Source organism: Ambystoma mexicanum, chromosome 1p (genome assembly GCF_040938575.1).
Source record: "Ambystoma mexicanum isolate Mex_15411 chromosome 1p, UKY_AmexF1_1, whole genome shotgun sequence".
NCBI lineage: Eukaryota > Metazoa > Chordata > Amphibia > Caudata > Ambystomatidae > Ambystoma > Ambystoma mexicanum.
Window position 1 is genome coordinate 346,139,243 of NC_090921.1, and position 12,888 is coordinate 346,152,130.

At 50.0% G+C, this 12,888-nt stretch overlaps 1 protein-coding gene across 6 annotated transcripts in view; it reads left to right on the plus strand.

Annotated features, from left to right (window-relative positions):
* Positions 1 to 12,888, plus strand: part of LOC138570011 (survival motor neuron protein-like) — a 354,362-nt gene that overhangs the window by 273,427 nt on the left and 68,047 nt on the right. For all 6 annotated transcript variants that reach the window (XM_069648543.1, XM_069648568.1, XM_069648549.1 and 3 more), the window contains one exon: positions 11,710 to 11,859. In XM_069648543.1, the coding sequence (XP_069504644.1) occupies positions 11,710 to 11,859 (150 nt within the window). The remainder of the gene's footprint in view (positions 1 to 11,709; positions 11,860 to 12,888) is intronic.

A 12,888-nucleotide genomic window follows, 5' to 3' on the forward strand; every position in this document is an offset into this window, starting at 1 on the left:
TAACACCCTTGAATAGGCCCCCAGATACAAGTTTCCTTCCAGTCATGCTGCTTGGTTGGTGACTTTCCTGTGGGGCAAAAGAGGTCAAGCTCCGGCATTTCAGATAAATGTATGTGGATTATCTTTCTAGCTCTGTCTCTTTGAGAGAGAGAAAGAGCGATGCATGAAAATGCTGTAGAAATGTATGGGGAAAGAGAGAGATGGGCAGCAATGTAGTGGGATGAAGGAAGCAAGAAAGGGAGAGGGACATTAAAAAGGGGTGATCTGGAGAAGGAGAGGGGTCTGGAGAATGAGGTTATTTGTTGTGTGTATAGTAAATAAACCTTTACACAAATATATCAAAAAAGAAGCAAATTCATCAATACAATATTATCAATTAATTATAGTAAAAGCCCTCATAAAAGAGACAATCAATACAAAATGATTAATAAATATTACACATTTAGACTAAAAGAAACCATATTCATTAAAATCACCCAGCTTCATCTAAAATATCCAACTTTCTACACCTTTCCAAACCTGAACAACTGCTATCAAACCTCGGCTGTAGCCTGAGATGCAGCTCAACCAAAATAGGTCACTTGTAATATCTTTCAACTGTTCTACATGTTGGCCCAGATATTGCACATATAAAGAATTCAGTGTCAGGCAAGATGTTATGACAGGTTAAATAGATATTTGCTGATCGTCTTTACATAGTCTGCACGTTCGTTTTTCCTTTAAGGAGACCTGCCTATGCACCTTTTACATCCAATACCTTCAACCTATTAATTCGGAGTGCCTTAAAGTGTTTTTACATTGATGGAGATGGTGCCAAATTTCTATAGTATTGATGCTTTTTGTACCTAAAATGCATCCTTGCAAAGGTACGAAGAGATTTAATTGATGCCACTTTATCATTACTGGTCGTCCAGTGATTTCAATAATGCCCCTTCTCTATAATCCAAATGTGACTTCCAACAAAGTTTCATAAAAAAGGCCTCATTCTTAATTTTTATTCTCTATTATCTTATGCACGTTTGTTATGCCTTTTTACTGTACTTTTCTTTTACGTACTTAAGTTTCTTATGTATAAACTAAAGCACAAAAAAAAGAATTTATCACTGTAATACAGCACTCGTATTATCATTTAGTGCACTCTTCACAATGCCCAAGAGAGAATTCTCTTTAGCAAACTGAATCTTTATATTGCGTTTACCTCTGTCAATTACCGTAGCTAGAGAAATAAGTCCTAATTCAAGGTGTATAGTCGCCACCAGAGTATAGTTAGTAAGACCCTCTAAATGATCTGCCCAACCTGTCAAGTCATCATAGGATGTTTCAAGGGCGTACAGAAAGGCTGCTGATAATTTCTGTTAATATTTATATATATATTGTGAGACAGACAAGGTATTATGAGAGACACAGACTCAAAGATAATCGTTAAAAAACATTATTTACTAAAGTTCCTGGGTTTGGTGTAATGCCTAACTGGCCCTACCACTAAAGGGATGGTTCCATTCACTGATGTTTCTAAGGACCATCGTAGTTTGGAAGTCCAAAATAAAAATCTGTCTCTAAACCTATGCTTACCCTCACTTTTTGACAAAAATGTGCTAGGAAGTCTTTTAAAAGCAAAAAGTGGCGAGTCAACAAAAATAAGAAACCAGGATTGGTTTCAGATGGTCTTCTCGTCAGGTGTAGGTAGGAGAGCTTCAAAGGAGTTCAATCAAAAGGGACTGTTCATATGACCTTCTCCATAGTTCAAAACAATGTCAATGTTCTTAATAGCTTGGGGTTCCCTTCCCCAAGCTTCAGTTCTTTCAGTAACCAAAATAATCAAGATTCCACTTTGACAGGCCTCTTAGGATTTCCTTTCCCAAGCTTAGGCCTCTTTAAATCAAACCAAAAGTTCAGCTCTTAAGCCTCTCAGGGTTCCCTATCCCCAAGCTTAGGCCCTTCTTGAGTTTCAAAACACGAGTTCAACTCTTGGACCTTTCATGGGTCCCTTCCCAAAGCTTAGGCCCCTCTTGAGTTTCAAAACACGAGTTCAGTTTGTCAGGATGCACTTTTCTTTGATATACGGTTCTTTCAAGTGGTAGCATCGGAGCCTTTTGAAAACGGTTCTTTGCTCCTCCGAAGCGTGACCACTCAGAGCTTAAACCTCTCTCTTTTATTTCCTGCTCTTCCTTCTCTTAACCTTTTGCCTTTAGGGGCATTCTGCGCCCCTTCTTGACCCCTCTTTCTCGTGCCCACTGGCACCTTTCTTTCCGTCTTGTGCCCACTGGCACCTTATTCAACTTCATCTGTGCACACTTGCACCTTCTTTGTCCTTTTTGTGCCCCCCTGGCCATTTCTCCAGCCTTCTCGTGCACTCTTTCCATGGCCACTGGCACCTTTTCCAGCTTTCCCGTGCACACTTGATCATTTCCTCTCTGCCAGGTCGCTTGCACCCTCTTTAATATAGTTATTTAACTTCACGCCCCTTGCACGCTCTGCTTTACTTGCTTTCTCTTGATCTTGTCACTTTTCTTTCAATGCTTTGCTAGTTTCCTTTCATTTCTTTCCTCTTCTTCCGCCTTGTGACGCTTTCTGCTTTCCTTTCACCCGATGATCTGCTTCAGTCAGCTGCATTCTTTCTTTGTTTGTTTCTTTGTTTGTTTCTTTGTTTGTTTCTTTGTTTGTTTCTTTGTTTGTTTCTTTGTTTGTTTCTTTGTTTGTTTGTTTCTTTGTTTGTTTGTTTCTTTGTTTGTTTGTTTCTTTGTTTGTTTCTTTGTTTGTTTCTTTGTTTCTTTCTCCAGCATGTGGTCTGGCATGGATTCACATGCTCATGAATATTCCCCGTCGTCAGGCTGGGAATCCTCGGTAAAGAAAAAATCAGTATCAGTTTCGTTTCTGATCTGTCTTTCGTAGTAGTAACCAATAACTGATCTCTGCGTCATACTGACCACAGCCAATGACTGCCCTCTACCTAAGCCCCGCCTCTGGCAGCCATCTTCAGATTTTTACCGCACGTTCAAGTGTTGGGATCCTCGTGCTATTGCTCTCGAGCGTTAGTGCTATTTTTTCACGTTTTTTCTCAGAAAAATTTTCTCTTTTTCGGTCAAAAGAGCCTCAAGCTCCACCGTTTCTTCATCCGATCAACGGGGACCCGTGTCGGATTAGTCTACGCCCCTCAAGGGTGAAGATTTCGTCGAGCCACGCTTTTGGAGGACTCCAGAAGTTTCTCAGGCCCATCTCGGACATGGCCCAGGAGAAGGGAAGCTCGACGCCCGGAAAGCTGTTCAGGGTCTGCCCTGGATGCCAGCTTCAGAATGTCTTTAAGGAGGACGAACACTCCCTTTGCCTTTACTGCCTACATGAGGACAAGACGCACGTGGAGAAGGACTGTGCATTTTGCGGCAATATGTCGGAGCGGACCATGAAGGACCGCCATCAGCGTCTCGCCAACTGGCTGGAAGGAAAGAGCCCGTCAGGCGAGAAGAAGAAGTCCGAACAGTCTTCTAAGACCTTTGAGGGCGCCCTGGCGACGGGGGTCCAACAGAAGGCCAAGCACCGCGAGTCTGCTGGCACCGGGAGCGCCGAACGGTCGGGCTCTACGGGCGCCAGGCAGGGCGCATCCTCCCCGGCGCCATCAACCACGAGCCAACGCTCTGGCTCGGGTAAGAGGAAGGCCGAGCACCCGGCGAAACTCCTGGAGAGACCCCGGTCGTGCCCTAAGGCCCCATCGGAGGAGGAGCGAGGTGGTGACCCTCCCCCCAAGGCGAAAGCCTTGATCCATCCGGCCAAGGCCTCTATCGAGACTGTCGCGACGGCCCTGGCTCAGCCTGTGGAGGCTACACCAGTGGTGGCGACCCCGGGGCCCAGAATCTCCTTGCCACCGCGGAGGGAGTCCTCTTTCGTGCCCATCGACAGGACCCCCGTGAAACCTCCGATGGAGAAGAAAAAGGGGGGGCAGGAGGTCGTCGTGGACTCGGCCTCTACCTCTGAGGAGGAGCTGATCGAAGTCCTAGGCCACGGCTCTGGCGTGGAAGAAGGCCATCCTGTCGGGGGGGATCCCGACGTGGAAGACGACAAGGGCGTCGAGGATGCCGACGGGGCTCCGATCGCCCGTCGGATCTCCCTCAACCAGTGCCGCAAGACAACTCGGCGGCCATTTTGTTGACTATACAGTCCTTATGCTCGGAGATAAGGACGAGACTGCCGTTACTACCAACGGAGGAACCGCTCCCGACGGGGGACCTGGAGCCAGGCCCTTCTGGGAGCCCTCCCCCTAAGAGAAGAAGGATTCATCCTCCACCTCCTTTTCAGCCATCGCGCCCTGTTCAGCCCTCCTCCCCGTCCACGACACGTGGGGATGATACGGGGACTGACACGGCCGCGACGGGTACAGACGACGAGGTTTACGATGTGGATCTCCCGTCGTCACCTCCCACCCGGGCTTCCCCGCCCGACGAGATTGGATCGTTTCACTCCATGATCGCCAGGGCATCCGAGCTTTTCCAGCTCTGCCCGGAAGAGAAGAAGAAGGAAGGCTTCCTTTATCAACGGCGCGAGACCAAGAGGAAGACGGTCCTCGCTGCACCTCTACTAGACGATATTTGGGATGAGGGCCTCGCCCTCCTCAAGAACCCATCCACAACGCCGACTAGAAGGGATTGGTACGAGAAGAAGTACCGGGACCCGGTCGCGGCCCCCTTGTGCCTTCGGGCACAGCCGACCCCGGACTCGGTCGTCTCCGCGGCGGCCAGGAAGAAAGCGGGGGGTGGGGGCGGCCTCTACGTCAACCTCCCCGCCGGACGGCGAGGGAAAGAAATTAGACACGATGGGATGCAGAGTCATCTCGTCGGCAGCAACGACGATTAAGGTGGCCAAGGCTTTGGCTATCGTAGCCCGCTACGACAGGGAGTTGTGGTACAAACTGGCCCCCCTGCTGGACTTCCTACCAGACGACAAGAGGGCGGAGGCCTCTAGGGCCCTAGAGATCTTGCAGGAAGGAGAGGTGGCGTCGGACCACGCCATCACGATTGCGACGGACATCGCTGACACCGGATTTCGCCAGTTGGGCAACGGCGTGCGCCTTAGGCGGCGTGGATGGCTCAAGGCTACTGACTTCCGTCAGGACGTGCAGACCAGAGTCTTGGACATGCCGTTCGACGGAAGCAACCTGTTTGGGAAAACGATTCCCATCAAGGCGGACACGGAGACGGCCCGGGCTCTTGGGGTTCTCCAGCAACGGCGGCCGCCCTTTCGGAGCGGCGGAGGCAAACAGGGTGCCTCCAAAGGTTCAAGCGGCGGATTTTCCACCTACCGTCAAGCGGCCCGTTCGTCGTCACAGGAAGCTTACAGGGGACGAGGCAAGTCAGGCGGACCCCGCATTCGTCGTCAAGGAGGGCAAGGCAGCAAAGCCTCGCCGAAGCAGGACTGAACCGGCCGTGGGGTCGGGCCCCGACCGAAGCACCCCTGTGGGAGGCCGGCTGGCGAGCTTCGTCAGCGTGTGGGTGCTGGACGCCCTAGCTCAGGGTCACGCGCTCGAGTTTCTAAAGAGGTGCCCGCGTGTCCCCCCTGTGGCCAGGAAAGAACATCACGTCCCTCAACTTCTCTTGGAGGTAAAGGCGATGCTCAAGAAGGGCGCCATCGAGCTCGTCCCAAAGAGGCTTCGGGGCTCCGGAGTTTACTCAAGATACTTCCTCGTGAAGAAGAAGACGGGGGTTTGGCGTCCCATCCTGGACCTACGACGACTGAACAAATTCATCAAGGCACAGAAGTTCCGGATGGTCACCCTCCAACACGTCCTGGGTCAACTGGAGGGGGGCAATTTCCTGTCGTCGTTGGATTTGGAGGATGCCTACTTCCATATTCCCATCCTAAAGGGACACCGAAAGTTTCTCAGGTTCGTGGTCCAAGGGCGTCACTACCAGTTCAGAGCCCTCCCCTTCGGATTGAGGTCGGCACCCAGGGTGTTCACCAAGTGCCTCGCACGGGTGGCGGCGCAACTGCGCCGAGAGGGGATCCACGTCTACCCCTACCTGGACGACTGGCTCATCCGAGCAAAGACGAAGGAGCTTGCCGTGGAGCACACGGCAAGGACCGTCCAACTGCTCACGGACCTGGGATTCTCCATAAACTACGCCAAGTCCCACCTGGTGCCCGCTCAAGACGCACTGTTTCTGGGAGCGAAGCTCGACACAGTGTCGCTTCTGGCCTCGCCGTCGGAGGAAAGGACGAGGGCCATCTTGGGCAAGGTGCAGCGGATGCTGGTCGCGGACGCGGCCAGGGTGAGGTCCATCAAGTCCCTCCTCGGAATGATGTCTTCTTGCATTTATCTCATCCGCCTGTGCAGGCTCCGGATGCGCCCGTTGCAGGAGTTCCTGGACGCGCGCTGGATCCAGACGACGGGCAGCTTCGAGGAGAGGATCACACTCGACGAGAGTTTCCGACGAGCGATCCGGTGGTGGGGCACCCGCGCACATCTGACGGCGGGCATGGACTTCCAGACCCCCAGCCACCAGGAGACAGTGACCACGGATGCCTCCCTGGAAGGGTGGGGACCGCACACCGAAAATCTGCACGCGAGAGGCCTTTGGCTTCCGACGGAGAAGTCCCTCCATATCAACTTCCTGGAGCTCCGTGCAGTGTTTTGGGCCCTCAGGTCCTTTCTTCCGTCCCTCAAGGGCAAGGTGGTGAGGATTTTCACCGACAACAACACCACCACCATGTTTTACATCAGGAAGCAGGGCGGTACCAGATCCCCAGCCCTGTCCAAGGAGGCGCAGGATCTGTGGCATTGGGCCGTCGCCCCAGGGATGTTTCTGGTGCCGTTTCATCTGGCAGGGATAAAAAACACCATCGCCGACTCGCTCAGCAGAGAGCTGCGCTCGTGCCACGAGTGGGAGCTACGACAGGATCTAGTGGACCGCCTCTTCCGACGGTGGGGCACACCCCAGATCGATCTGTTTGCGACGGCGACGAACTCCAAGTGCCGGAGGTTCGCCAGCAGGTTTCCCCAGCCGAGGAGCATGGGCGATGCTTTCTCGTTCCCCTGGGAGGGCCTGTTTCTATATGCGTTCCCTCCATTGCCATTGCTGATCCGGCTCATCAACCAGCTCAAGAGGTCACGGTGCAGGATGATCCTCATCGCACCTGCGTGGCCGAGGCAGATATGGTTCCCGGACCTTCTGGACTTGTCAGCGTCCCCGTCAATCAGGCTGCCAGTGGACGCGGATCTTCTCTCCAGGGAAGGAGGCGCCATCCTCCATCACGACCCGAAGTCGCTGAACTTGCAGGCCTGGCTCCTGCAGCGTTAGAGTTTGGAGGATACGACATACCGGCTGACTGCAGAGAGGTTCTTGCAAAGGCCAGGGCGTCCTCAACTCTTAAATGCTATGCACACAAATGGAAGAGGTTCTCTGTCTGGTGCCACGCACAGAAGATTAACCCTCTACGGATCACGGCTCCCCAGGTACTGCCGTACCTTCTGACGCTGGCCAAGGCTGGACTGGCGCATGCGTCCATCAAGATTCATCTTGCTGCGATCTCCCGATACACCAGAACCACGGGACGGACGTCCTTGTGGTCTCATCGTCTGGTGAAAGAATTCATGAAGGGACTGTTCAGATTGTTCCCGCCGGTGAAGGCTCCGGCCCCGGCGTGGGAGCTCAACGTAGTGCTGACCAAGCTCATGGGACCTCCGTTCGAGCCTCTGCACTCGGCTCCGTTGAAGTTCTTGTCGTGGAAAACAGCGTTTCTTGTGGCCATCACCTCCGCACGAAGAGTGGGAGAGATCCAGGCCCTTTCCTGCAAGCCCCCGTACTTGACTTTTCACGACACAATGGTAGTGCTCAGGACGCACCCCTCCTTCACGCCCAAGGTGCCGTCGGACTTCCACCTCAACGAACTCTTGGTGTTGCCTGTTTTCTTCCCGTCGCCTTCGTCGCCGGCCGACAGGACTTTGCACTCGCTGGATGTGGCTAGAGCGCTGAAGTTCTACGTGGACCGCACAAAGTGTTTTCGGAAGACGTCACAACTTTTTGTGAACTTTGGACCTGTCAATCGGGGGAAGGCTCTCTCAAAGGCCTCCATTTCCAGATGGCTCTCCGGCTGTATCATGTACTGTCATCGGTTGGCAAACCGACCGCTGCCTGGCCGTCCGAGAGCCCATTCCACCAGAGTGATCGCAGCTACCACGGCGTTCCTATCTGGTGTGCCCTTGTTGGAAATCTGCAGGGCTGCTACGTGGAGGTCGACGCACACCTTCACGAAAGACACATTCTACTGCGTCGATCGGGATTCCAGGGAGGAGTCCAGGGTCGGCCAAGCAGTGCTGCGCAACCTGTTCGCCTAAGGTGAGCCTGGTGAGGAGGTAAGAATTGCTTAATGTTGAGTTTGATGTAATGCTTAATGTTGAGCCTTTGCCACCTCCCGTTGTTGTGCATGTGTGTACTGCTATGTATTCTTTATTCATGAGCATGTGAATCCATGCCAGACCCCATGCTGGAGAAGGAACAAGTTACTTACCTGTAACTGTTGTTCTCCAGCATGGGTCTGGCATGGATTCACATGCGAACCCTCCCGCCTACCCCTCTGCGGCTCTTCACTTGGTCATACTGCCACTTCACGTGCTACCAAATCTGAAGATGGCTGCCAGAGGCGGGGCTTAGGGAGATGGCAGTCATTGGCTGTGGTCAGTGTGACGCAGAGATCAGTGATTGGTTACTACTACGAAAGACAGATCAGAAACGAAACTGATACTGATTTTTCATTACCGAGGATTCCCAGCCTGACGACGGGGAATATTCATGAGCATGTGAATCCATGCCAGACCCATGCTGGAGAACAACAGTTACAGGTAAGTAACTTGTTCCTTCTTTTTCTCTTTCTCTGAATTCCCCCTGCCACTGCAAACCTTTTAGAGCATATAGTCCTATAGTAGCCCATATAGATGCGGGGACGGGTGCTTTTAGTACCCCATTTTGGCACTATGCTGATTATATCACCATGAATTGCTTTTACGGAGTTGGCGGGCGGCAGCTGTAATTCTGGCTTCACTTGTGAGGCAAGCTGATTCAATGCATTAGTAGCCCAATGTACCTTTTTGGTAGCTATTTGGGTACTAATTTATATTGCTAATTTCTTCTCTCGGCTGTATGTTTTTGGGTTATCCTTTTGTCCTGTGCAACCACGAGGAAGGCCTAAAATGGCCACTCTGCACACAAGGGCTCACTTTGTGCAAAGAACTGCATCCTCTAATGTGATTTGGGTCTAGATTAGTTCCTCACCCTTGGTCAGTCATTGCACATCCTTTGGGAGTGTAAGTGAAGGCTTGGTTCATTTTGGGGCCAACCTGATTAACTGGTTGCAGAAACCTTTGTTAGGTTCCGTGATGTGTTATTGAATGGCTGACGTAGGATAGCCCACAAGTGTGTAGGTTTTTTAGGGAGGACCCTGACCCAGCCCTCAATTCTGAGAAGACTGCATGTTTACTTACCTGCTGGGACAATGTTGGTGCCGAAAAGCTGCTGCTTAATTTTCTCTGTATTTGACTCCGGTTTTAACTTTCAGTTGCATGACATTCCTCTGGGCTGTCCTCTCCCCCACCCCCCCAAACCCTCTGGTTCTCCTCATGGACTTGACTGGCTGTCTGTGCTGGGATTGACTATGGGCCATTTTACTACTGTCTCCCCGTTTTATCGTCTTGGTCACTTGCCTTTATGTAGGATTCCGCCATCGCCCAGAAGGGGGATTTATGTAGGTTTCATGTAGGATTCTGCTGCCTCTCCTTTGTTTGGATCATCCATAGTGTTCTATGTTTGTTTTGGCTAGCTGCTCTCCTTTGTCCTCCAAACTGCTCTAACCTGCTTGGTCAGGTTCCTGTACCTTTCTCGAGCTATCTTTGTCATTGGCTTTCACTTCTTGCTGGTGTGCCCCACTCCTGTGCAGGCTGTTTGATCTTCTTTTCTTTGTCCTTTCTGCACTGTCTTTTTGGGAACTATGACCGTGAGTACTTACCTCTGGGCCCTGGGTTGGTGCGCTATTCATGACCCTTATACTCATGGTTCTACATGGTCTGTGGTCAAAAATCTCTGGGGCTGTCCTTCAAATGCTTTTTGCCATAACCAGTACTGGCACTAATCAGGCTGTGCTGCATCGGTATCCATCGAAAAAATCGAGTGGGAGAAAATGCTGAATTTGGCAGTAAAAAAAAAAAAAGAAAATAGAAATGTCAAGTGCAGGGATTACGGGGTTGTCCCCCGTTCTCCTTACTTCACATTAATGAAAATCAGGGGTGGCGGGGGTGTCCCCCGCTTCCCTAAAAAGGAATACAGGGAACAAAAAAGGTTTTAAATAAAAAGAAATAAAAGGCACCCTGCTGCGGAAGTTCCACCTCTGAATGGGGACGCTGAACTGGCGTCGCAGGGATAGAGCCGTGAAGAGGAGCAGCAGGTAAGTCCGCTGCAGAGGTAAGTATGGATGGTAAGGTGGTGGAGGGTGGTTTATAGCGGGCGGGGGGTGATGTGCTTGATTATTTCATAACAGGCATTTCAAATTCGACATTTTCATTTACGAAATAATCACATACTCCTGCTGCATCTAATCCTCGGGCGGCTTTGTCTTGAACCTGGCACTGGAGGTCTTCTTGGGGAATCTCCTCTTGTGTCCCCTGGCTGGTTGCTTCATCTCTGCACCTGTAGGTTAGAACTGGTCTTTAGTTTACTCCTTAACCGTGGCAGTTGACTTGATCCTGTTTAATTCTATGAGAAATATTTGAACTTTCCTGGAAACCTCCCAAATTGACTCTTACATTTTTCCTGCATACATCCTTGGGTCCCTGGAGGTCTATGAGAAAGATTAAAAATATAAATAAAAGCAGTGGCACAAGATAACATTTTAAAGTCCTACATTCCTGCCTTTAAGAAACGTCTTGATACAATGTATTACTGCTGTGATGAATCTGTGACCCTGGCCTGAAGCCCTTCTCATGTGGCCAGGTAAAGGCAGACACTTCCAAATACTGACCCGGAGGGTGGTGTTCTGTGGGATGATCACATGGGAAGGGGACTTGGTACAAGAGAATTGGGAGAAAGCACTAACTAACTTCCCTGATGCCCCCTTAGTTTTGATGGCCTATTGTAAAACTGAGGACATTAAAAAAAAAGAAGCCCAAACATTAGGGACTTCAAGTCCCATAATACCCTAGGTAGACTTTTAGGAACAAGGGGATCATAGGTCTGGGCCATATACAGTGGTTGGGATAACAGGCCAGAGTTGGGAAGACTTTTTAAACACCATAGTAAATGGTCAGGATGGGTATTGATAGAAGGGGCAAACTCCTTTCACTGTAGGGATTATAGGGTTGCAAAGTTATGCTGATGGGGCAGCAGGTCACAGCGATATTGTTCTACTAGGACCTAGAGCCCCTCACCTGATCCCGGGGATGGTCTCTTATAAGTTCTGACAATTCCTGCCTCGGTGACCCCTAGAATTTAGTGACTAGATACTTTTCTTAAGGCTGGCGATAGGCTGTAGAGCATGCAGGATCCTCTGTTTGTCTCTTCCAGGCCACAAATCACAGAGAGGGTGGTGGCACCCAGCCCCCATGGTCAGTCCATGTCCAATTACCCATTTATTACAGGCGATTGACATGCAGCGAGAGGTGGCAAAGTCATCTTGGAGAATGTACGATTAGATATGCACTGGTCTAACTCTAAACACTGTCTTTGCTTTCTGCAGTCTGCTCAACTACCCCCACCGCCTCCACCACCACCATTCTTCAGCACAGATTGGGAAGACTACGACGAGGATGAGGCAGACGATGAGGATGCTCTTGCATGTATGCTCATGGCCTGGTACATGACCGGGTACCATACGGGTTTTTACATGGTAATGTTTGAAAGATTTCATTATCACAGTTTCTCAAATTATTTGTCATCACACACAATGGTATATTCTTGAGATCATTGTAGGGATAATAAGTCTGTCACCATCAGAAAGGAATAGCAAAGGTGCTGGGCATATAGAATAAAGAAATTGTAGTGAATCGATCAGCCGTCTCCCAGTGCACACAAAGCAAGAGGCTACTGAGCTTAATGTTCTTTGATTATAAAGAGAACAGCCCTCCGCACAAATGTAGGATTCTTGTTACAATGGAATGTTAATTCCTACTTGTTCACATTATGGTACTTCTAACAATGCGTTCTTGATCTATTCAGCATGGATTGTGCTAGATTTGGTGGAGGTTATCTCTTAAGATTTTCTGCAAAGTTGTTTATTTGGGCAATTCGTTTTTTTAGTGCATCCTCTATCATAGGACAACTGCCTTTTGCTATTAGAAAGCCTCATTCATAGTGATGTATTTGAATTGTATACTTAGTGTCCATTTGTTTATTTATTTTGCAATTTGTACAGCACACCCAACCCAGAGGCATCTGGGCGCTGTTCTTGACAGTAAACAGTATCAAAGGTCACACAGGATATGCCGGTGGGCAGTAAACAGTATCATAGGTTACAAAGGTTGCACAGGTAGACATGACAGGAGGAGATAGTAGAGTTGCATAGTTACAGTATTACAGATAAATGAATGGTCGGGCCTTGCAGCCGCAATGTTAAAAACAGTGAGGATGTATGCAGTGTTAGAGGCTTTGGGGAGTTATTTAAGTAACTCCTGTGAGAAGAGACAGGTTTTCAGGTGTTTGCGGAAGGTCCAGAAGGAGGCTTCGGACCTTATTTCGGCAGGTAGGGAGTTCCAATGTTTGGCCGCTACCACAGGTAAGCTGTTGTCTCCTAAGTTCTGACGTTTGAAGCGGGGGGTGGCAAGTAGGCTGAGCGTGTGGACCCGTTAGATTGGCTGGAGGTGAATTTGTCTGTCACATATTTAGGGGCAGACTTATGCATACATTTGTGGGTCATAGA